A 23,657-nucleotide genomic window follows, 5' to 3' on the forward strand; every position below is an offset into this window, starting at 1 on the left:
TGGGGATTCTCCAGGCCAGGATACTGGAGTGGGTTGCCATTTCCTTCTGCAGGGCTTCCTGGGCAGGGGTGAATGCAAGTCCAGGTGCTGGGCTCTAGGGCACTGGGGAGGCATAGAGGGTAAGTGAGCTGGGTGGGACACAAGCTGGGTGTCAGGAAGACCCATTAGGCAGACTGGAGGCACCACAGCACCCAGCTGCCCCAGGACCCAGCCCCTGCCCAGTGTCCACCCAGCATCCTTCAATTGCCCTCAACCCCCACCTCAGCCTCTTCCTGCCCTTGGCTGAGTGTGAGACTAAGAATAGATGCTCCCCGACTCCCAGCGGAAACCATAGCCCCGGGAAGCCGGTCCTGAGCCTGACCTCTGTTCCCACCATCTGCCGCCCCCCACCCCCACCCCACAGACCATCTCAACGCTTCTCACGACTCCCATGTGCCCTTGACCAGGGCCAGGGCAGAGACCAAGAGACCTCCAGCGGACAGCCTGGGAGGTGGGGGAAGCGCAGAACTCACGGTCAGATCGCACCTGCATGTGGCCTTAGACCCAGCCTTCCTGCCCTCCAGGCCTCAGTTTCCCAGTCTATAAAATGAGCATTTTCGCCCCCTGCCTTGCAGAGTCCTGCTGTAACCCAGGCACTTGCCAATCTCAAGTCAAGTGTGTTTATCTGACCCCTGCCCTGGATGTTTACCAGAAGGAGCACTGTCCTTTTATCTCAGGGCAGAGGAAGTGGGAACGGAACAATCCTCCATCTCAGCCCACCCCCCCCCAATCTGGAGCCCCAGCCCCACATCCTCTGCCCTCCTTACAGTCCCCTGAAGCCTCATGCTCTATCTTGCTTCCAAAGCATATATATAATTTCTGCCCTGTCTCTTTCTTGCCCTCCTATGCATTCCACAAAGCCCCCGTTCTCACAATTTCTGCCCCATCCCCACTCCAGGATGCCTTTCAGACTCACCTCCTTGGCCCCCCTAACCTCTGTCCCTTCCTTTGGCCCTGAACGCAGGAGGCTGGGAATGTCTGTATCCAGCTTTATTTTTCTCCAGCCTGGGGGATCTTTGAGGGCAGATGTGGTTTACAGTCTACCTGGGGCTCACAATTGTCCTACCATATGGGCTGGGGCAAAGAGTTTCCCTAAAGGAAAGGCTGGGAGGAACAAGACTGCCTCCTTTGATGTGAGGGACATCAAGGCTTTACAGAGGAGAGAGCCTCGGAGCCAGGGTTCTGCCAGATGCATAGGAGTTGGGGAGACTCCTTGTCAAGAGGAGTTAGGGTTAACCTGCTGGGGACTCAGACAATGGTATGGAACAGAGGAGGGGCCGTCTGGAGGGATGGAGAGGCCAGAAGGATAGTAGGTGGACCCAGTGGAAGGGAGATCAGGGCCAGGGCAGGAGTCCATCTTTCCCACTCAGAGCCTGTACTGGTGTGCCCCTCCCAGGCCCCTGAGGACTCGGTGGCATGAGATCAAGGCCAAGGCAAATGGGTTCCAGCCCACTCCAAGCTGTAACTCAGGTCCAATGAGGCCCAAACTCACCCCTCTATGCCCTAACCCTGCCTTCCATGCATCCTCGATGGCCAGTCCCAAACCCGTGGACCCCCTTCATTCACCCAAGGCCCAAGGACTGTGGGCAGGAAGGACTTTTAAGAAGCTTCTCACTTTCCTGCACCACGGTCTGGGTTTAGCCTCCACACCTTTGCTGTAGCAGTACCCGACTGCTCACTCTTTACTTTCACAGCTTTGGGCCGATGAGACCCTGGCCCACAGCCCTGAGTGAGTCATGGGGCTTTCAAGAAAGTCCATCCTGTCTGGAGAGTCATTCCCAGCTTCCAGCTCCCTGCCTCAAGCGCGATCATTCCTGCAGTGATGGGCTCTAGGGAGCAGAGCGAAAGCGTACCTCCCCACCCTCACCTCAGGGGCCCAATGCCAGCCTAGGTGCTCCCAGATGCTCCCCCTAGAATGCAGCCGCCCACAGCCCTCTCGCTCACCTGCTCCCGGGAAAACCTGTCTGAGCAGGCTGCCCACGAGGCTTCCGGCTTCAGAGTGCGGTCCTTCTCCCCTCTGAACACTCTGCACCCCCACCCCCAGCCCTGACAGGGGCCTCAAACAAACCCTACACTGATGAAGCCTCTACTGAGGGGCCAGCCACTCCTCAACCACCACGCACCCCGCGTTCACCAGCTCTGAGCTCTGGGCCTCTGGACCGGGGTCTGGGCGCCCTGGGGAGCTGACCCCGCCCCCGCCCCCTCTCGGTCTGGGGTACTACCCAGAAGGTGAATAATGCGGGGCCTGGCGGCTGGAGCGGCGCCGGAAAGGGGCCTAGCTGGGGCCGGCTTGGGGGAGGGGGCGGGAGAAGGCTCCTGAGAGGGTGCCGGCCACCCCCGCCGCCGCGCCCCTGCCCCTGCGGCCCGGGATCCCACGGACTCCCCCTCCCCCAGGAGGCCGCGCTGTCTCCCCGGGGGCTGGGGGCGCCCCTTGACCCTCAGCAGCCAGGCCTGGGCGGGAGGGGCGTGGCCAGCGCGGGGCGGGAGGGACTGATGCGAGACAGACGAAAAGACTGAGAGACTCGGGCAGAGAGACTAGATCCAGCTGTAGAGCAGAGCCCCCGCCCCGGGCTATTTTTAGACCCCTTGGGCCCCCCTCCAGGCCGGGAGGGGACCTAGTCACCCCTCCTTCGGCCGGGGACCCCGCGCCGCCAGGCCCTCCGTCGGTGCCCCTGCGCGACGTGGCAGCGCGGGAGTCCTCCCGCTGTGACTCGGTTTCCCCAGGGGGCCCGGGAGGCCGAGCTGCCCTGCTTCCGCCTCCGAACTCCCTTCCTCCCGCCAGGCATTTACGCGTGCTCCAGGGCCCAGGACGGCGCGCCTTCCCCCTCGACCACCTTCAGCTGAGGACAGTTGGCCCTGAGGTAAGGGGCGGGGCATGAGAGTGGGCAGGTGTGGCTTGAGTGCATCCTACCGGCCGATCTGCGCTGCCGTGGGTGTGTTCCCGTGGGCGGTGACAGCTACTAGGTGCTGGGTGTCCAGGGGCACTCTTGAGCCTGGGTCCCAGTCTGGAGTGCTGCCTGCCCTGGGCACCTGCTGGCTGGTGTGAGCAAGAATGTGCTTGTGTGTGGATTCCCTGAGTCTGGGCCAGGCCTCTCCGCGTCCTGTAGCGCTGCAGCCAGAGACAGTGCTGAGACGCTGGGTATGGCTGCAAGTGAAAGCACACGCCTGGTTGGTTGTGTGTCTGCACGCACACTCGGAGTTGTGTCCATCACTAACCAGTGGCTGCCTGGCCTGGATCGGTCCTGTCCCTCTGTCACCCATCTGTTCCCCTCGCCAGTGGTGAGTGCTGAGAGGATGCCCGCTGGACAGATGAGGAAACTGAGGCTCAGGGGGACCACATGAGTCCGGGCCAAGGCTCAGCTCTAACCCAGTCAGGCTGACTGGGGTGGGGACCTGGGTGGTGTCACAAACAGGAAAAGTTCCCGGAAATAGAGCCTTGTGGTGAGGGGAGGCAGGGCCGGGTCTGGGAGCTGCCTTGCGTGGAAGTGTTTGTGTCTGTGTGGGCGTCTGTGGCTTCACAAGGGCGTACAGAGGGTCCCCACCCTAGGGCGTGCAGATGCGAACCGGGCATGAGCTGGAACCAATGCAGTAACGGGCCTGCTCCCTGCATGTTCGTGCCAGAGGGCATGATCCTTGGTCAACTGGGCAGCATTAGAAAACTTAGGAAATGTGGAAATAGACTGAGGTCATACAGTGCATCAGGGCTCCCACCTGGCTGCTCAGTGTGTGCACCCAGGAGACAAGCTGTGAGCACAGCCAGGAAGCAGGAAGAGTGCGGGCACCAGGCTGGGATGGGTGTGTGTGTGTGTGTGTGAGTGAAGACTGAAAGTCTCAATGGCAAGAGCAGGTCGGGCCTGGGAAGACTAGCCCAAATGCTGGCAGGCAAGTCAGTGGCCTTGTTGTCCCCATTTCAGAAAGGGGGAAACTGAGACTTGGCAAGGTCGAGCCCCCGCTTGACAGTGGCAGATCGGGGGCTCCAGTCCAAGCTTGTCTGAGGTCACTGTCGCCCCTCTGGGGGGAGGGTGGGTAGGCCCCTGGCGAGGGGACAGGCAGGCAGGCCAGGGGGTGGGGTGTTGAGAGGCAGAGGGACTTGTTAAAAAATGGATGGCTTGTGGAAGCAGCAGGGGGAGAGTGGGCAGGCAGTGATGGACCATCAGGCAGAGGAGGGGCCCAGCCCTTGGAATCCAAAGACTACAGTCTGCCAGGGACACCGTGGTAGTGGGGGGGCAGCCTGGTGCCCACGCCTGGCCCAGCGCCCAGGCCTCTGGGACAGTGGGCTGGAGCCCTCCCAGCCTCCCCGAGGTGAGCTGAGGGAGCACTGAATGTTTGTCCTGCAGTTCTGCAGAGAGGAGCCAGGACCCAAGAGAGAGAGATTTCTGGAACTCAGGACCAGCCAATGAGAGCTGTGGAACCTCAGCCCCCTTAAAGTCTAGATGCTTCAGGCCTTTGGGTTCCTGAAGTGGGACCTTGTTAGAATTCTAGAACCGGGGACTCGTTAGAATTCCAGAACCCTGGATTTTCCAAATCCAGACCTCTCCCACTCTCGGGTTGTAGGATCCTTGGGTTTGTCCAGCAAATCTGGGGTCCATGTTTCTCATGAGGCACAGAGAGGGAGAGCAGTTCTCCCAAGGGCCACACAGCCGTGCTTCTGGACCTCGGAGCCCTCCTGGTCAATGTGGGAGGGAAAGGGAGGCCCCGCCAGGTGCCCCTCCTGGCCCGCTTTCCTGGGGAACTTGAGCAGGCTGCTATCACCTGAACCCCTGGTTGGGGGACTGGAAACCACATGCTGGGGCCAGAGGAAGTGGTGCCAGTTTCCAGTCTCCCCCAGGCCAGGGGTCCTGGGGTCACAGTTTTTGTTTCCACATATGGGAAGCGTGAAACAGACTCGGGGTCTATGTCCCTGGGTGCATGAGCTCCTGCACAAGAGTAGGGGACCCTGGGGCCATGAGATGCGGGAGGGGCTGGCAGTCACTCCAGGGTGAGGCAGGGGCAGTGACCACAGACACAGCCCGAGTCCCGAGAATATTTAGAAACAACACATACCAGCTCCGAGGGAGGGAGGGAGGGAGCGCCCTGTCCCAGGGGGAACTCAAGTGCAGGTCGAATCTGAGCTGACGACAAACACATCCCTTCCCCGGAGTGGCGGGCTCAGTTGGCCACGCGCCGTGGAAAGGCCGCATGCCACCCTCGCTCAGGATTTAGTTTCTCACTCGAGGCCCCACCCCACCAAAGTGGTGCTGACCTTGGCTGTCAGCCTGGGAGGGAGGCTCAGAGGAGCTGGATAATTTATGAGGCTAGATAAGGAGTTGCTGAGATGAATTAAAGAGATGGGGAGTGAGGTGGGGTGCAGCTAAGCACACTCGCTGCTGAGGCTGGTCACGGGACACAGCCCCAGGGCTCGTCATTGGCCCCATTTTATCAGAAGGGAGACTGAGGCTCAGAGTAGGGAAGAGACTCCTCCAAGGTTCGTGAGGGAAATCATGGCAGTCATTTTAGAAAAATTCTATCCCTTTTTGGCTGTGCCTCATGGGACCTTGGCAGGGCAAGCATGTATGTAGTCTTACTCACTGGACTGCCAGGGAATTCCCTAGAAATGATGACCCTCCACACCCACCTCTCACCAGCCTCTGCCTGACTGCAAGGCTTTTGACACAGATGCACACATTTGATCTCCAGTCAACTCCGGCTAGGCTGTGTGACTTTGGATTAGTTACTTAACCTCTCTGTACTTCTGATTCCCTGCCTCCGCAAATGGGGATCATAAGACTCTGAGCTCTCATTTCAAGGGACCCTGAAAGGTTTGATCCCTGGTCCGGTAACTTGATCCCATATGCTGCAACTAAGACCTGGTACAGTTTAATTAATTAATTAATAATAAAATAATGTTGTCGTGGTGGTTTAGTCACTCTGTTGTGTCCAAGGCTACTCTGTCCATGGTATTCTCCAGGCAAGAATACTGGAGTGGGTTATCATTTCCTCCTCCAGGGGATCTTCCCAACCTAGGGATCGAACCTGTATCTCCTGCATTACAGGCAGATTCTTTACCACTGAACCACCTAGGAAGCCCAATAAAATAATAATAACTAAATTTTTTTTTAATTAAAAAAAATAAGTGGACCTTTCTGGGCGTCAGCTGCCTGGAACCTCCATGCCTCCCACCGTCCTGCCTCCCCACCTTTGTCCACTCTGATCCTGCGGCCAATGGCCCCTCACTGCTGGCACAAGCATGGTTTGTGATAGGCACGCATACCACATGGGAGGCTGGCCCCATGGGTGGCCCTGTGCCCTCCCAGCTGGATCTTTTTGGGCAACTGAGAGAAGACTTTTTTAAAAATTATTATTCAAGTATAATTGCTTTAGAGAGCTGACTTTTAAATGGTGTCATTTTCTTTCTCCTCAAACACTGGTCAATTCATCCACACCCCAGTCAGACCCACACGTCTCTCCAGTTTTCTCCCCCAGCCCCATACTGAGGAGTTTATAGCCCATTTCCTCCTGCTACTGTTTATAGCCCGTCACTGGGGATCCAGTTGCTTCCAGTGAACTGGGTTTTTTTTTCCCCCAGAATGGAACTGGATTTCAGGGTTTCTTTTTTATTAAACAAAAATGGGGGGGGGGGGAAGGAATATACATGGTTCTAACACAGGAGGAAGAATGTCCCTAAAGACCAACGGGGTCGGATCTTCCCCGAGGCCTTCATGAGGAATTGTGACCTCAAGGCTGACCACAGAGCTGGCCTGAGAGTCAGCGACCTCTGGCTGCCAGCCAGTGGCCCTCCCCACACTGCACGTGTCCTGTTTTACAGCAGTTGAAATCTGTCCTGGATCCTTCCTTCCATGAAGGACTCAGATGGATGACCCCCAGGGAACCAGAAGTTTAGAGAAGAAAAAATCATTTGCCTGAGGTCGCATAGTTGGTGTCAGGGCTAGAGTTCAAACCCAGAGCTTCTCAACCCTTCTCTGCAACCTGGCAGACACTAATTGGTGTCTTCCAGGGTTCCCAGAAGAGGGAACACTGATCCTTGCCTTTGAGGGTCACTGAGCCTGGGGCAGGACAGAGTTGGAGCTAGTCATACTAGTAATTGTAATAGCAGGACTACTACTAGGAGTAGTAATAGTAATGCTTACTGAGCTGGGAGTGAGATAAGTGAGGAAAGGCATCTTCAAGGAGGGTATAGTTGAGCTGGGGCAATGAAGTTTGTGTAGGAGTTCACTGGGGCCACTCAGACTAATATGCAGAATGAATCACCAAAATCTTCTCTGCCGCCCACCTCCCCACAGGTGTCTCTGAACCACCACCAGCCTTGGCCTGATGAAGTGGTAACCCTCCCTGCTATGCTCCAGAACCATGTGGCCCAATGCCAGTTCTCTGGGGCCCTGTTTCCGGCCTATGAACATCACACTGGAGGAGCGGCGCCTGATTGCCTCCCCATGGTTTGCAGCCTCCTTCTGCCTGGTGGGCCTGGCCTCCAACCTGCTGGCGCTGAGTGTGCTGATGGGCGCACGGCAAAGCAGCTCCCAGTCTAGATCTTCCTTCCTGACCTTCCTCTGTGGCCTGGTCCTCACTGACTTCATGGGGCTGCTGGTCACCGGCGCCATCGTGGTGACCCAGCACTTCGTCCTCTTTGAATGGCAGGCCGTGGACCCTGGCTGCAGCCTCTGCCACTTCATGGGTGTCATCATGGTCTTTTTCGGCCTGTGTCCGCTGCTGCTGGGGGCCGCCATGGCCTCAGAGCGCTTCCTGGGCATCACCCGGCCCTTCTCGAGGCCCGCGACTGCCTCGCAGCGCCGAGCCTGGACCACAGTGGGGCTGGTGTGGGCCTCTGCGCTGGCGCTGGGCCTGTTGCCCCTTCTGGGTGTGGGCCACTATACCGTGCAGTACCCCGGCTCCTGGTGCTTCCTCACACTCGGCACCGATCCGGGGGACGTGGCCTTCGGCCTGCTCTTCGCACTCCTCGGCAGCGTCTCAGTGGGGATGTCCTTCCTGCTCAACACCATCAGTGTGGCCACCCTGTGCCACGTCTACCATGGGCAGGTGACCGCCCAGCAGCGCCCGAGGGACTGCGAGGTGGAGATGATGGTGCAGCTCATGGGCATTATGGTGGTGGCCAGCATTTGCTGGATGCCACTGCTGGTGAGTGGCGGGGGTAGGAGCGGGGACTGCCTGGGGCCTGGGTTCATCCTGAATAGATTCATAACCCTCAGGTTCTCATTAGCCCAAGAAAATGTGACCCCAGGGTCCAGGGGTACTCCCTTGAGTGAGACACAGATAACCCCAAACTGGGGGCAGAACTGGGGGCAGGACTGGGGCAGAAGCAGTGTCCTGGGACTGAGATGCCCAGGGAGGGGCTCCCAGGCTCTCCCCACCCCAGGGAGGGTATCAGAGAAGACTTTCCGTAAGAGGGTCATTGGAGCTGGGGTTTTGAAGGAGGAAGAGGAGTTTACCTGCTAGATGAAACCAGGGAGGATATTCCAGGTGGAATCACTGAATCATTTCTACCTTGTGCCTAGTTCTGGGCTGGACCCCAGCTTTGCACAGATGTTCCTGAGTCAGGTGAGTTTACTGAAGTCCTTCCACTGATTAATATAATTGGCCTTTTGGAGTTGTTATTTTTCCATTTCTGATTCAATCTGGACAAGTCTGAAGACCAGAATCAGATACTTGGTTTCCAGCCCATATCCAACAAGGACTTACCATGTGACTCTGGCTATGGGCTTCCTTCTTCCAGCCTCAGTCAGTTCCTTAGATTTTAAAAGAAAGAAGAAAGTGTTCATTGCTCAGTCATCTCCAACTCTTTGTGACCCCATGGACTGTATAGCCTACCAGGTTCCTCTGTCCATGGAATTCTCCAGGCAAGAATACTGGAATGTCCAGGGGATCTTCTCGACCCAGGTATCCAACCCGGGTCTCCTGCACTGCAGGCAGATTCTTTACCGTCTGAGCCATGGGGGATGATTTAAAAGGTGCCTGCCTCTCAAAGTGATTCAGGAGGAAATGAACTCATTTATCCATTTGTTTCTTCAACAAACATTGATTGAACACCCAGTGTGTTGCAGGCTCTGGTCTAGATGCTGAGCAGGGAACAAAAAGTACAAAATGCTTGACTTCCTGCAGCTCTTTGATCATGGTGGTGGCGGTTTAGTCGCTAAGTCGTGTCAGACTCTTGCGACCCCATGATCATGGGGAAGACAGCAAATAAACAGTGCATAAATAAGTGACATGGTAGATATTAGGAAGTGATAAGGGCTAAAACAAAAACTAAATCTGTGGGATAGGAAGATTGCAAATTTGGTTGTGCTCTGTTTTGCTAAATGTTTTTACATGTGTCAGTGGTGGGAAAAGAAATAGAAGGGAGCATACGTTTTTGTGTGTGATACATGAAGCTGCAGGCATGACGGGCCCCGGGGGAGCAAAAGTTACAGTATGATGCTTCTGGCTGAGCAATGTGCTTCTGAAACCCAGTCCCTGGGGTGTCCCTCCCAGGTCTGTTTTCATACAGCTGAGACCGTTTCTATTTTTGTTTATTATAATTATCATTATTATTTATTGAGCAGCATCCAGAGGATGCCTGTGAGCACCTGATTCGGGTTTCCCCCTCTCTGCCTACAGCACCTCAGGGCTCCCATCTCCCTCAGGATAAAACCCCAAGTCCTCCTGCAGCCCACAAGACCCTGCGAGACCTTCTCCATCCCCTCCCTGCCCTTCTGTCCGCCCTCTCTCCCCCTTGCTCACTCTGCTCCAGCCACACTAGCCTCCTTGCTGTTCCTCCAACACGCCAGGCATGATGCTGCCCCAGGGCCTTTGTATGTGCTGTACCGTCTGCCTGGAATGCTCCCCCAACCCCAGATCTCCATGTGAATCACTCCTTCACTCCTCCATGTCCTTGCTCAAATGTCACCTTCAGCAAGAGTTCCCTGACAAAGGTCTGCCTCAGCATCTTCCTGATCCCTGCCTTCCAGGCTTGACTGTCTTAGAATACCCCCAGATGACCCCTGCCCTGCCCCGAACCATTAGAGTCTCAGCTGAGACTCTGAAGGATGGATAGGAGATTAGAGAGATGTGTGTGTTAGTCACTTAGTCGTGTCCGATTCTTTGTGACCCCATGGATTGTAGTTCGCCAGGGTCCCCATCCATGGAATTTTCCAGGCAGGAATACTGGAGTGTGTTGCCATTTCCTTCTCAGGGATCGAACCCAGGTCTCCTGCATTGCAGTTGAATTCTTTACCATCTGAGCCACCAGGGAAGCCTGAATAGGATATTTGTTCTTGTTCAGTCGCTCAGTTGTGTCCACCTCTTTGCGACCCCATGCATGCCAGGCTTCCCTGTCCTATCTCCCAGAGTTTGCTCACTCATGTCCATTGAGTCGATGATGCCAGCCAACCATCTCATCCTCTGTTTCCCCCTTCTCCTCCTGCCCTCAATCTTTCCCAGCATCAGTGTCTTTTCCAATGAGCCAGTTCTTCCCATCGGGTGGCCAAGATATTGGAGCTTCAGCTTCAGCATCATCCTTCCAATGAATGTTCAGGGTGGATTTCCTTAGGATTGACTGGTTTGATCTCCTTAATAGGAGATAAGCTGCCAGATAAAAACCAGGAAGGCGTTTTAGGTAGAATCACTGAGTCATTAAATGATTCCCAAGTCCCCTTTGGGAGCCAAGTTTTTCCTAAAAGGCCATATAGTATCCCTTTTAAACACTGTCTCTGGGACAACCACACAGCTCTTCTATTGGGGTGTGAAAGCTACCTGGAAATGACTGGGCACGCCTAAGTGCCAAAAGGAGTTCATTTATGGACTCGGAAATGTGAATTTCATGTAATTGTCACATGTCACAAAATATGCTTTCTGTTTTTTTTCTCACCATTGACATGTGTAAAAACATTCTTAGCAAAACAACAAACCAAAAAGGCACAAATAAAGCAAACAAAGCACAACAAAAACAGGTGGCAGGCCAGAGTTGGCCCATGAGCGAACTCATGCTCTGAAACCTCCCATGGCTCCCTGTTGTCCCAGAGGAAAGGTCCACAGACACTTCCCTCCATCTCACTGGGGAAACTCCTATTCTCCATCTGATTACCTCTCAAGCCTGGCCCAACGCCTCCTCTGGGCTACAACAGTGCCTCCATGTCTGCTTGGTCACACCAACCCCCACCACCGAGCCGAAACCACCTGGGCATGTAAGTAGAGCCTGGGTCCATTGTGGCCACAGCACTGTCCCCAGAATTGCCCAGCACACAGTAGGTGCTCAGGAAACTACTGTAGTGATTCAATATAATATTAATATTAATCATAGTATTATTTTAATTATAATTATGAAATATAATACCCACTATAATAATTATTTGTATTAGAATTAATATATATAATTATAACAACTGTGATATAATTGTTAAATACTATATAATATACACTATAATTGAGTGAGTGAGTGAGCGAAGTCACTCAGTCGTGTCCGACTCTTTGCGACCCCGTGGACTGTAGCCTACCAGGCTTCTCCGTCCATGGGATTCTCCAGGCAAGAATACTGGAGTGGGTTACCATTTCCTTCTCCAGGGATCTTCCCGACCCAGGGATCGAACCCGGGTCTCCCATGTTGGAGGCAGACGCTTTAACCTCTGAGCCACCAGGGAAGCCCGAAACTATAATTATATAGTATTAATTAATATTTAATAAGTATATTAATCATATAATATATAAGGAAGCCCCAGTTAACATTTAATAATTATATCAATCATATAATATATATTTATATAGTATATAATTGTTAAATACTGTCAGTCTCCTCAGTCCATGGGATTTTCCAGGCAAGAGTGCTGGAGTGGATTGCCATTTCCTTCTCCAGGAGATCTTCCCGACCCAGGAATTGAAGCCCGGTCTCCCACAGTGCAGGCAGACGTTTTACCATCTGAGCCACCAGGGAAGCCCCAACATATAACTATAATTATATATATTCATAGAATGGGAAAGACTGGGGATCTCTTCAAGAAAATCAGAGATACCAAAGGAACATTTCATGCAAAGATGAGCTTGATAAAGGACAGAAATGATATGGACCTAACAGAAGCAGAAGATATTAAGAAGAGATGGCAAGAATACACAGAAGAACTGCACAAAAAGATCTTCACGACCCAGATAATCACGATGGTGTGATCACTGACCTAGAGCCAGACATCCTGGAATGTGAAGTTAAGTGGGCCTTAGAAAGCATCACTACGAACAAAGCTAGTGGAGGTGATGGAATTCCAGTTGAGCTATTCCAAATCCTGAAAGATGATGCTGTGAAAGTGCTGCACTCAATATGCCAGCAAATTTGGAAAACTCAGCAGTGGCCACAGGACTGGAAAAGGTCAGTTTTCATTCCAATCCCAAAGAAAGGCAATGCCAAAGAATGCTCAAACTACCACACAATTGCACTCATCTCACATGCTAGTAAAGTAATGCTCAAAATTCTCCAAGCCAGGCTTCAGCAATATGTGAACCGTGAACTTCCTGATGTTCAAGCTGGTTTTAGAAAAGGCAGAGGAACCAGAGATCAAATTGCCAACATCCGCTGGATCATGGAAAAAGCAAGAGAGTTCCAGAAAAACATCTATTTCTGCTTTATTGACTATGCCAAAGCCTTTGACTGTGTGGATCACAATCAACTGTGGAAAATTCTTCAAGAGATGGGAATACCAGACCACCTGATCTGCCTCTTGAGAAATTTGTATGCAGGTCAGGAAGCAAGAGTTAGAACTGGACATGGAACAACAGACTGGTTCCAAATAGGAAAAGGAGTTCATCAAGGCTGTATATTGTCACCCAGTTTATTTAACTTATATACAGAGTACATCATGAGAAACGCTGGACTGGAAGAAACACAAACTGGAATCAAGATTGCCGGGAGAAATATCAATAACCTCAGATATGCAGATGACACCACCCTTATGGCAGAAAGTAAAGAGGAACTAAAAAGCCTCCTGATGAAAGTGAAAGTGGAGAGTGAAAAAGTTGGCTTAAAGCTCAACATTCAGAAAACGAAGATCATGGCATCCGGTCCCACCACTTCATGGGAAATAGATGGGGAAACAGTGGAAACAGTGTCAGACTTTATTTTTCTGGGCTCCAAAATCACTACAGATGGTGACTGCAGCCATGAAATTAAAAGATGCTTACTCCTTGGAAGGAAAGTGATGACCAACCTAGATAGCATATTGAAAAGCAGAGACGTTATTTTGCCAACAAAGGTCCGTCTAGTCCAGGCTATGGTTTTTCCAGTGGTCATGTATGGATGTGAGAGTTGGACTGTGAAGAAGGCTGAGCGCCGAAGAATTGATGCTTTTGAACTGTGGTGTTGGAGAAGACTCTTGAGAGTCCCTTGGACTGCAAGGAGATCCAACCAGTCCATTCTGAAGGAGATCAGCCCTGGGATTTCTTTGGAAGGACTGATGCTAAAGCTGAAACTCCAGTACTTTGGCCACCTCATGTGAAGAGTTGACTCATTGGAGAAGACTCTGATGCTGGGAGGGATTGGGGACAGGAGGAGAAGGGGACGACAGAAGATGAGATGGCTTGATGGCATCACTGACTTGATGGACGTGAGTCTCAGTGAACTCCGGGAGTTGGTGATGGACAGGGAGGCCTGGCGTGCTGCGATTCATGGGGTCGCAAAGAGTCGAACACGACTGAGCGACTGATCTGATCTGATAATTAATTATATCAATTATTATATAATATATGATTATATTATATAACTGTTAAATACTATATAACATATAACTATAATTAGGGGGTTTCCCCAGTGGCTCAGCAGGTAAAGAATCTATCTACAATGCAGGAGGTGCTGGTTCAGTTCCTGGGTTAGGAAGATCTTCTGAAGAAGGGAATGGCAAGCCACTCTAATATTCTTGCCTGAAAAAAAGCCCATGGACAGAGGAGCCTGGCAGGCCATAGTCCATGGGGTCACAAACAGTTGGACCTTACTGAGCAAAACTATTATAATTACATATTATTAATTAATATTTAATATATTGATCAGTATATAGTATATAATTGTTAAATACTATATAGCATATAATACATATTATTAATATTTAATAACATTGATCATTACATATTATATAATTGTTAAATACTATATAACATATAGCTATGTTATTAATGAATACTTAGTAATTAGATCACTCATGTAATACATAGTCACATTACAATTATATATTATATAATTAATTACATATATAATTTTAAATACCATATAATAAATAATATGGTTATAATTAACAACATATTATTAGGTAACTATATCATTATATCTATAATTATTTGTAAATTAGTATATATAATAATTTGTATCATATTACATATTGTGTAATATTAAACATAAATCCAATATTTAATAATCTATATTAAACTTACTATGTTTAACATAAAAATTATTTAATATAAAATTTTTGTCATAGAATTTTATAAACTATAAATTTCAATGTAATATAAAGTGACAAAATAACAAAATTTAATTATTTAATATAAATCTTATACCATAATTTGATATATTATTATATATAGTATGTATATTTGATATATGTAAAGTTTATATAAAATATGTGTTTAATAGAATAATAACACTGGCAGTCACAGTGATTCCACCTGTTCGCACCTGCAAGTCCTCTTTGTCCACCGTGTTTAATCATGTCCAGGGAAGGAGCAGGAAAAGTGTGCTATTTTGCAGCCACATCAGCTGAAGCTCAGAGAAGTCAGGCAGATATCCTGAAGGTCACACAGCCCAGCAGGAACAGAATCAGCACTGGATCTCAGGGGACAGCAGGTGGCACAGGCAGGTGCTGGTGGAGGGCAGGGCTGGCTGCCAGCCTGGCCCCTGGCTGACTGCTCTGGCCCCCGGCAGGTCTTCATCGCCCAGACGGTGCTGCAGAGCCCACCCGCCATGAGCCCGACGGGGCAGCTGTCCCGCCTCACGGAGCGGCAGCTGCTCATCTACCTGCGAGTGGCCACCTGGAACCAGATCCTCGACCCCTGGGTGTACATCCTGTTTCGCCGGGCAGTGATCCAGCGCTTCTACCCTCGCCTGAGCACCCGGTCCCGGTCACTGTCCCTGCAGCCCCAGCTCACCCGCAGGTCAACGATACACTAGGCTGGACACTCTGGAAGGACAGAGCACCCTGCCAGAATGTCCCCCACCAGACCTTTATCCTCCCTGTCGGTCGCTTCTGTCTGTCCTGATGCCCAGGAGCCAAGAGTGTAGCATAGACAGAGGGTTTGAACAACAAAATTGTGTGCTATCTTCCATCAGCCCCAGGGACGCCCCCAAGTCTTCCCTGACTCCCCTTTCCAAAGCCCTTCCCCTGTCTCAACCCCTTCTTTGAGTCCCCGCCCAACCCTAGGAAGGATATGACGGTGCTGGGCAGGTATCTGGAGGAAATCAGACTTGTAAGCTTCCCCTTGCAGAAATCCTCCAAAAATAACGGGCTCCAACCCCTGAATCTGACCTGCTTACTGGAGTATGGTTGATTCCCTTTGACATCCCAATTCAAGAAGGCTCTGTCTAGAAAGGTTGAATGCCAACAGACCCCCTCTCTTGCCAAAATATAATCTCCACCTCGGCTTTATTTTCCTTTGGCTCTGAAATCATCCATCATTGAAGTTTCTGGTGTCAAGATTCCCATCCAGCCCACAGCTGCTGAACAGGACTGGGGTGGGGGTTGGGGAAGCCCCAGCTGAGCAGGACTAGGGCGAGAGTGGGGGAAGCCCCTAGAGGTGGGGCTGGCTCCTCACTCCTCTCCCCACCCACTTTATTGAGTCTTCCCTGAACATTTCACGGTTGAGATCTCCTGGAATCCTGCCTGAAACCCCAGGAGAGGGTTCTGGGTTAAACCCATTTTGCAGATGAGGAAAAGAGAGGACGAAATAGATACCCAGAGACCATGGGGTACACACCTGCTTCCTCCACTGCAGATGAAGCACATGCCTTCATCAGCTTGTGGTTTCACCATCTATCCACTCAGCCCTTCAGACTCTCTGCACCTTGAGCAAGCAGCTCCTGGCCCACAGTAGCTGCTCAATAAAAGTAGACTGATCTTATGCAGACTGATGTGTGTCCTGCAGGGCCCTCAACACCTGCACAGTTAGCACTTATAGGGTGCCTGGCACATAGTAGGCACTTAATAAGCATCTAGTGTTTTCGTGTCAGCCCCTTCCTCTGCTCTCCCCCAAATACCCGCCAAAATAACACATCAGGCTGCAGGGGTGGGAGGTGCCTTTATGCCTTTATTCCCCACGAGCCCTCAAGCCCTCAAGGTACATGAGAAGGAAACTGCCTCCTGCCTCCCCTGCCCGCCCCTACCCCACTGCCCTCCCATAGACCTAGGGTCAGCTGGTATGGAATGAGGTCACCTGCTACTTCTGGGCAACCCAGGCAGGGAGGAGCAGGAGGAGCAGGATGGGGGCCCCAACTATGTCACGCCCAAGCTACTGCCCTCCATGGTGGGGTAGGAGCTCTGACTCCCGTGGAGGTAACCCAGACTCCCTGAGCATGGAGGAGGGGGCAGGCCCCTCAAATGAGGGTTCAAGGGGCTGAGAACAAAGGAGGGCCACCCTGGGGGCAAAACTAGGGATGACGGATTTGGTGGGTGGGGTAGACTTCTGGGGTCCCAGCTGGGGCTTGGGGGAAAGGGCTGGTTTCTGGGGGGTGAAGAGGGACTGTGGGTGTGGGGCCAGGGGAGAAGTTGAGGGGCTTTGGCCAGGGCTAGGGTTGGGCGGGGTTCCTCGTACCAGATCATGGGGATGGGGCTGGGGGCAAGAGATTTGGCTAGGACCTGGAGTCGGGGCTCTGGGTGGTGGGCCTAGGTGTCGAGGTTGGGCATAAGGGGCGGGATCAGGCTGGGTTCTGGGGTCAAGGCCTGGGGTCTGTGGGCAGGGCCCCTTTCTAGAGCTGAGCTGGATTCTTGGACTGGTCTGGCTTCTAGTTTTAGAATCAGATTCAGTTCTGGAACTAAGGTGGACTCCAGAGCTGGGCTGAGTGTTTGAAGTGGTCTGGGTTTCAGAGCTGGGCTGAATTCTAGAGCTGCACTGGGTTCTGGAGCTGAACTGCACTCCAGAGCTGAGTTGAGTTCTTGCACTGGTCTGGGTCCCAGAGCTGGGCTGGGTCTCAGGACTGAGCTGGGTTCCAGAACTTGTCTGGGTTCTAGAGCCAGGTTGGCATCCAGAAGCAGGCTGTGTTCTGGGGCTGAGCTGGACTCCAGAGCTGGACTGAGTTCTTTCACTGGTCTGGGTCCCAGAGCTGGGCTGGGTCTCAGGACTGAGCTGAGTTCCAGAACTTGTCTGGGTTCTAGAGCCAGGTTGGCATCCAGAAGCAGGCTGTGTTCTGGAGCTGAGCTGGACTCCAGAGCTGGACTGAGTTCTTTCACTGGTCTGGGTCCTAGAGCTGGGCTGAATCTCAGGGTTCAGCTGGGTTCCAGAACTGGTCTGGATTCTGGAGCCGGTTTCGGATCCAGAGCTGGACTGTACTCTTGAACTGCTCCAGGTTTCAGAGCTGGCTTGCATCTCAGACCTGAACTGAACTGTGGAGCTGAGTTGGGTTTTGGAGTTGAGCTTGACTCCAGAGCGGGGCTTAGTTCCTGCACTTATCTGCATCTCTGAGCTGTGAGGGGTTCTAGAGATGAGCTGCGTTCCAGAGCTGGTCTGTTTCCCAAAGTCTGGCTCAGTCCCAAAGCTGCCCTGGGTTGTGGCCTGGATTTGGTTTCTAGAACTTGTCAGGCTTTCTGAGCTGAGCTGAGCCTCAGAGGTGTTTTGAGCTCCTGGGCAGGGCTGGGTCCTTGAACTGGGCCTACTCTCGGAGTTTGACACAGCTGTGGAGCTGAAGTCTGTGTCTGCATCCTTCTGGGTCCCAGGACTTGACCGGGTTCCAGATATTAGCTGTATTCTGGAATGCACCTGGGTCTCAGCAGTTGACTGTGTTTTGGAGCCAGGTGGGATTCCAGAGCCAGCCTGGGCTCTAGAACCGAGCTGAGTTCTGGAGCTGGGTGGAGTGCTGGAGGTGGACTGAACTCTGGAAAGAGGCCAGGCCCGGAGATTAGTCCTTGTCCCAGAGCTGGATGGCATTCTAGAGTTGCTCTGTGCTCTGCAGTGAGCATGGGGCTCAGCATCAGGCTGAGCTCTGGAGGCAGGTCTTGCCCCAGCAATGGGTGGGGGTCCAGAGCTTGTCTGAATCCTGGAGATGGGTTTGCTTGTTGCACGAGGCTGGGGGCTAGAGCTGGGCTCAGTCTCTGAGCTGGATTCATCACTGGAGCTGGACTGAGCCCTAGGACGCAGATAGTGTCTGGACCTGGGCTGGACTGAAGTGTGCATCTGGGTTCCTGAGCTGGCCTGGGTTCGGGAACAGGGTTGCATTTCAGAACCGTCTTTGACTGCTAAGCTGGAGGGGCTTCCAGGGCTGGACTGCCTCTTGAGTCTCACGTGGGCTCCAGAACTACCTGGTGTTCCTGAGCTACATTGAGTATCCAGGTTCGGCTGAGTCATGGAGCTATCTTGAACTGCAGAGTTGGATCGAGTTTTATGGCAGGGCTTGGTCATAAAGCTGGCTTGGCTTCCAGAACCAGGTTGGATTTCAGAACTGGGCTGGGTCTTCAAATTTATTTGGGTTCCAAAGCTTGACTTCACATCAAAGCTCCACTTAGCCTCAGAGCTGTCCTGGGCTCTAGAGCCATCCTGGGCTCTAGAACTGAGCTGGGTTCTGAAGCTGGATTGCATCTCAGAACTGGATGGGGTTCTAGTGATGAACTGGGCCTCAGAACTGACCTGGGTTCTAAAGAGGGACTTGGTCTCTGAACAGGGCTGAGTCTCAGTTCTGGGTTTGGTCTCTGAGCTGGGCTGGGCTCTAGAGTAGGGCTGGGGCTCTGATCTGGGCTTGGTCTCTGAGCTGGACTGGGCTCTAAAGCAGGGCTGGGGCTCCAATCTGGGTTGTGTCACAGATCTGAGCTTGGTCCCTGAACTGGACTGGACTCTAGAGCAGGACTCGGGCTCAGATCTAGGCTTGGTCTCTGAACTGGGCTGTGTTCTAGAGCAGAGCTGGATCTCAGGTCTGGGCTTCTGGACTCTGGAGCAGGGCTGGGCTTTGGAAAATGACCGGGAGGGCTGGGGCGGGGGGCTGGGCTCCGAGCTGGGGCTGCGCTTGGCACCAGAGCAGACTAGCCACAGGCTTCCCTGGCCTCGCCGATGGCGGCCCACACCTCCACCACAAACTCGTCCGGGAAGGCGAACTCGCCCAAGACGGAGTCTAAATGGCGTGCAAACTCCTGGACGCTCACTGTCTTCTTGGACGTCTCCACCATGGTGGATGCTGCAGGCCAAGCAGAGGGGAAGTGGGTGAGGGTTCTCCCTGGGGTGGGGGGGATCCCTGCCTCCTCCCCATGGGCTGTCCTCCCCCCAGGGTCCACCCAGCTTACCCTGGCCCCTTACCCAGCTCTGGGTCCCGAATGCCCATGTAACTTTCCAGCAGATCGTCCACCCTCCGAGATGCCTCCTCCTCGAATTCACTGGGCTGGGGGCATGGGGGGCAAAGCAGAGAGTCAGAAGCCTGGGATCCTCCGGCCCAGCCCCCTCCCCAAGCCACTACCCCTTTGGTGACAGCAGATTGGGATCTTCCATGAGCCAATGCTTCTGGTCCTGCCATTACTGCCCTGCCTGACAAGAACCCATTCTGCAGATGGGGAAACTGAGGCTGAGTAAAGGAGAGGGTCTTCCCCAAGGTCATGCTGAGTCAGCGTCAGCGGTAGAACTCTGTGTGCAAGAGCCCCTGAAGGCCCCCCATCCCCTCCACTCACCACTTCCTCCACAGTGGCAGCCCCCCCAGACCGAAGCCGCAGGGTCTCCCTCCCACTGCTGACTTTTGCTTCCATGGGGTATTTGCTGCTCCGGCTCCTCTGGCCGATCATATCTGGAGGGGACAGAGTAGAGGAGGTGCATGTGTTCTGGGTGAAGCTACATCTTCGTAAAGACTCAGAAGCCACCAGCTGAGCCCTTCTAGAACATTCCTACCCTCCAAAGTCCTCCTTATTTCCATGGATGAATCCTCAGAGACCCTGTTTGAGAATCCTTCCTTCCCTTAAATTTCCTTCCTCCTCTCAAAATGACTCTCCCTAGAAGAAACTACTTCAGATTCTCCTTAGGGACAGTCTAGAAAGTATCTTGCTCTAGCATTTGCTCTCCCTAATCTAGTCATTGCGGGAAAGCAATGACTAGATTAGGGAGAGCAAATGCTAGAGCAAGATACTCCAGTATTCTTGCCTGGAGAATCCATGGACAGAGTAGCCTGGCAGGCTACAGACCATGGGCTCACAAAGAGTGGAACACGACCAAGAGACTAACACTTTCACAACCTAGTCGTGAGGGCTTCCCAGGTGGCTCAATGATAAAGCATCTGCCAGCCAATGCAGGAGACGTAAGAGATACGGGTTCGATCCCTGGGTCAGGAATTTGCCCTGAAGTAGGAAGTGGCAACCCACTCCAGTGTTCTTGCCTAGAGAATCCCATGGACAGAGGAGCCTGGCAGACTACAGTCCATGGGGTCACAAAGAGTAGGACCTGACTGAACCACTGAGCACTCACACATGCAAGGTGACCTCCTTATCTCATCCACAGACCAGTCACAGACTTCTCTTTGAAAAGCTCCATTCAAGAATTCCCTATGAAAGCCACTGTCTAGAACTCACCAGAGACTCAGAGCAGGACTTTAAAAGCTGCCAGTTAGGTTACAGAATAGATCCAGACAGCTCCTTATCCTTTCTCAGTCTTCCCAAGCCTCCCCCGACCCCATGCCTGGGCTGACTCTATGACAATGTAGAAATAACCCACCTGTTTCTCATACAGTGCCAGAAGGTCTCTGTCCTGTTACCAGGGGCATCTAGACCCTTCCATCTTGTCCCATCCCCTGACCCTTTGCCGCTCCTTACATCCAGAGAACCCATTTCTGAAAGAGCTTCACCCCACCCAGCCTGTCCCCCAGGGCCCCAGGTGGCCCTCACCGAAGGCTCTCTTGGGCTGCACCAGCCGCAGGGTGAAGGGCTGAGACTTCGGCAGCTCACGCAGCATCTTGGCCACCTCGTAGTGGCGGCAGCCGACGATCGAGTGGTCGTTTATGGCCTCAATGCTGTCTCCCACACACACTGCCTCGATTCGGTTGATGATGCTGCCTTCCTTGATCCTCTGCGGGGGACCCAGAGTCATTCACAGGACCCCACCATCCAGCCACCCAACTCGGGTCCCCAGAGCCCATTCACACCACAGAGGAGCAGGGGCTCACCCCAGATCGCCGGACACCCTGGAAGCCACCTCCCCCTCACCCCAAAGTGGGCACCTTGATGAAGGCATAGCCGGCCCCGTTGTCCGTGATGGTCAGTCCCAGGGCGTCCTCCGTCTTAGTGACCTCCACCTCCTTAGTCTCGCCGCGCACATGGGCAAAGATAAAGTCCTCCAACCCTATCTGGCCGCCCAGGAGTTTCTGCATGTCCACCTTGTGGCTGTTTAGGGTGCAGAATAAGATCTGCCCCAAGAGGAGAGGGAGCCCCAAATTAACGACAGCCCTCATCCCCCACCATCTGCACAGAACAACCAGGGGATGGGCTCAGGGGCCTTATAGGGATACTGCAGCACAAAAGCATGAAACCCCCGCCTTCCCCAGGATCGTAGTCATGCTTAAGGGCAGAATATGGGATCCTCAGAATGGAGTAGGAGGCGAGGAGACTGGGACCCCCAGACTGAGGAGCAGGATGAGAAGGAGGCTGCGGACAGATGGACGCCCTTCTTCCATCCTCCCTCAGACTTCCACTTTTAACCCTTTGATGACCTGACAACCCCAGACCATCTTTTAAAGGCAGTTAGTTCCAAATCTCCTGGCGCCCCCTGGGGGCTGAGGGGCGTACCTGTGGCCCAGTCCTTGACTCCCATGACCTCGGACATCTCACCTGGCAGGGAGCTGCCGGGAACCCCAGTCCCCAGCCGCGCCCAGGAACCGGAGGCGCTTCCCTGAGGGCTGGGGTCCACTCCTAGCTGGGTAGCCCAGTGTTTTCCGGACGATCTAAGGATCCACGAACCTTAAGACTTGCTCACCTTTTGCACAGGGAGTGCAAAGGGGGTCCACGGGGTATGGGCACCGCAGGATCCGAGAGGTGAGTCTCTGAGATCTGGAGATAGGGTCCCCTCCATCCGGAGATGGAGGATCTGGGGACCCCGTCCCAGAGTCCAGGGTTCACCCCTATCCCCGGTCGACTAGTGGGCCTCGGGTGCTGGGGTCCGCGGGCCTCACCTCGGTGGGCGCAATTCCGAAGGCCTCGGCGATCTTGGCGTAGAGCTCGCGCACGTTGGTGAAGCCCTCGATCTTGCCCGTGGGGCTGCCGTGCGCCAGCTGCGTGCGGAAGACGAGGCGCGGGCGGGCACGGGGCGCGGCTGGGGTCTGGGACGCCGCCGGGGCCTCGGCGGGCGAGGGCGGGGGCGCGGGCAGGCGCTGAGCCTCGGCCCCCCGGGCCTCGCGGGCCTCTGTGGTCTCCATGGCAGGAAGAGCTTGGTCACCGGGGCCACCGCCACAGCCGCCGGATCCGCCGCTTCCTGCAGCCTCCCCTCCCCCGGCCCAGGGCGCGACAGCCGAGCCGCCCGGGGTAAGGGGATCCGGGAACCCGAGCCTCCCGGGAAGACGACACCGCGGAGTGTGTATGCGAGGGTGGGCCCCAGGTGTCCCGGCCCTGCCAGGTCCAGCTGTGCTCTCCCCGGGGAGCAGGGGAAAAAATAAGGATCACAAATAAGGATAGGGCAACTGCTAGTGCCAGAGTGCTCCCTCTCTGCTGGGCGCACTCATTTAATCCTTGCAACAACCGTCGGAGGTGGGGAGAACCCTTACCCTACCCTTACCCTCAGGCATAACTGAGCTACATCGTGTCCATCCCCTGCCCACAGCCCTCCAGGGCTCCCACCTCCCCTGGGGTAAACCCTAGTCCTCTATTCTGCCCACAAGGCCCTGCACAAGCCGCCACATCCCCATCCCTGGCCCCTTCTCCTCCCTCTTTTCTTCTGGCTCACTCTGCTCCAGACACATGGCATCCTCCCTGCTCATTCAACACACAGGGCCTTTGCACAGGCTGTGCCCCCTCCAACACCTGGAACGTCTCTCACATCTCCAAGTGGTTCACTCCTTCGCCTCCTCAGCTCTTGGCTCAGACGTCACCTCCTCACCAGGTCCCAGTTTCTCTTCCCTGCTTTTTTTCCTCCCTAGCACTGAGCGTGACCTGGCAGGGCAGATATTTTATTTATTCATCCTGTGTTTCCTCAGTCTCCTCAACTGGAGGAGAGGAAGGCAGGAGTTCTCTGAGCCCATTGGGTTACAGATGAGAAGGCTCTGGGTACTAGGAGGTTTCTCTCAGAATCCCCTGGGGACCCACTGTCACCAAAAGGAATGTTGATTTTGGCTCAATAACAGCACTGGAATGCCATACAGCAGCTCAAAAGGGAGGACTTATGCCTCTGAAGAATCTCAGAAACCAAGCATTGCTGGAAAAGGCAAGTTACAGAAGGCTTCAGACAAGGTAAGAAAATTTACGTAAAGCTTGAAAACGTGCAGAACGGCATACACACCATAACAC

General features: G+C 53.5%; 2 protein-coding genes across 5 annotated transcripts; one reads left to right on the forward strand and one right to left on the reverse strand.

Annotated features, from left to right (window-relative positions):
• Window positions 1-2,314: 2,314 nt before the first annotated feature.
• TBXA2R (thromboxane A2 receptor) lies at window positions 2,315-16,110 on the forward strand. 4 transcript variants are annotated; one of them, XR_009737446.1, is made up of 5 exons: window positions 2,315-2,900; window positions 7,320-8,172; window positions 8,550-8,592; window positions 14,712-14,839; window positions 14,918-14,994. XR_009737446.1 is itself a non-coding variant. In XM_061422696.1 (4 exons), the coding sequence occupies exons 2-4, from the start codon at window positions 7,387-7,389 to the stop codon at window positions 14,632-14,634; spliced, it is 834 nt and encodes a 277-aa protein (XP_061278680.1). In that variant the 5' UTR covers window positions 2,318-2,900; window positions 7,320-7,386; the 3' UTR covers window positions 14,635-14,802. The 4 variants fall into 4 exon arrangements, 3 of the variants coding, with proteins under 3 accessions (XP_061278680.1, XP_061278678.1, XP_061278679.1); XM_061422696.1 differs by lacking the exon at window positions 14,918-14,994 and having other exon boundaries at window positions 2,318-2,900; window positions 14,630-14,802; XM_061422694.1 differs by lacking the exon at window positions 14,712-14,839 and having other exon boundaries at window positions 2,329-2,900; window positions 14,918-16,110.
• A 3,009-nt stretch (window positions 16,111-19,119) lies between these two features.
• GIPC3 (GIPC PDZ domain containing family member 3) lies at window positions 19,120-23,611 on the reverse strand. The gene is made up of 6 exons (XM_061422699.1): window positions 22,331-23,611; window positions 21,383-21,568; window positions 21,051-21,231; window positions 19,851-19,963; window positions 19,486-19,567; window positions 19,120-19,366 (listed from the first exon to the last, which is right to left on the reverse strand). The coding sequence occupies exons 1-6, from the start codon at window positions 22,571-22,573 to the stop codon at window positions 19,215-19,217; spliced, it is 957 nt and encodes a 318-aa protein (XP_061278683.1). The 5' UTR covers window positions 22,574-23,611; the 3' UTR covers window positions 19,120-19,214.
• Between the last annotated feature and the right edge of the window lie 46 nt (window positions 23,612-23,657).

The sequence above is a fragment of the Bos javanicus genome, chromosome 7 (genome assembly GCF_032452875.1).
Source record: "Bos javanicus breed banteng chromosome 7, ARS-OSU_banteng_1.0, whole genome shotgun sequence".
Taxonomy (NCBI): Eukaryota; Metazoa; Chordata; class Mammalia; order Artiodactyla; family Bovidae; genus Bos; species Bos javanicus.

Coding starts and splice junctions, on each gene's coding strand:
- GIPC3 (XM_061422699.1), bottom strand. CDS start 22,573: ATGGAGACCACAGAGGCCCGCGAGGCCCGGGGGGCCGAGGCTCAGCGC. Junction 21,232..21,382: donor CCGGCTATGCCTTCATCAAG/GTGCCCACTTTG, acceptor GGTCCCCCGCAG/AGGATCAAGGAAGGCAGCAT. Junction 19,568..19,850: donor CTGCCACTGTGGAGGAAGTG/GTGAGTGGAGGG, acceptor CCATGCCCCCAG/CCCAGTGAATTCGAGGAGGA.
- TBXA2R (XM_061422694.1), top strand. CDS start 7,387: ATGTGGCCCAATGCCAGTTCTCTGGGGCCCTGTTTCCGGCCTATGAAC. Junction 8,173..8,549: donor TTTGCTGGATGCCACTGCTG/GTGAGTGGCGGG, acceptor CCTTGTGCCTAG/TTCTGGGCTGGACCCCAGCT. Junction 8,593..14,917: donor CACAGATGTTCCTGAGTCAG/GTGAGTTTACTG, acceptor GGCCCCCGGCAG/GTCTTCATCGCCCAGACGGT.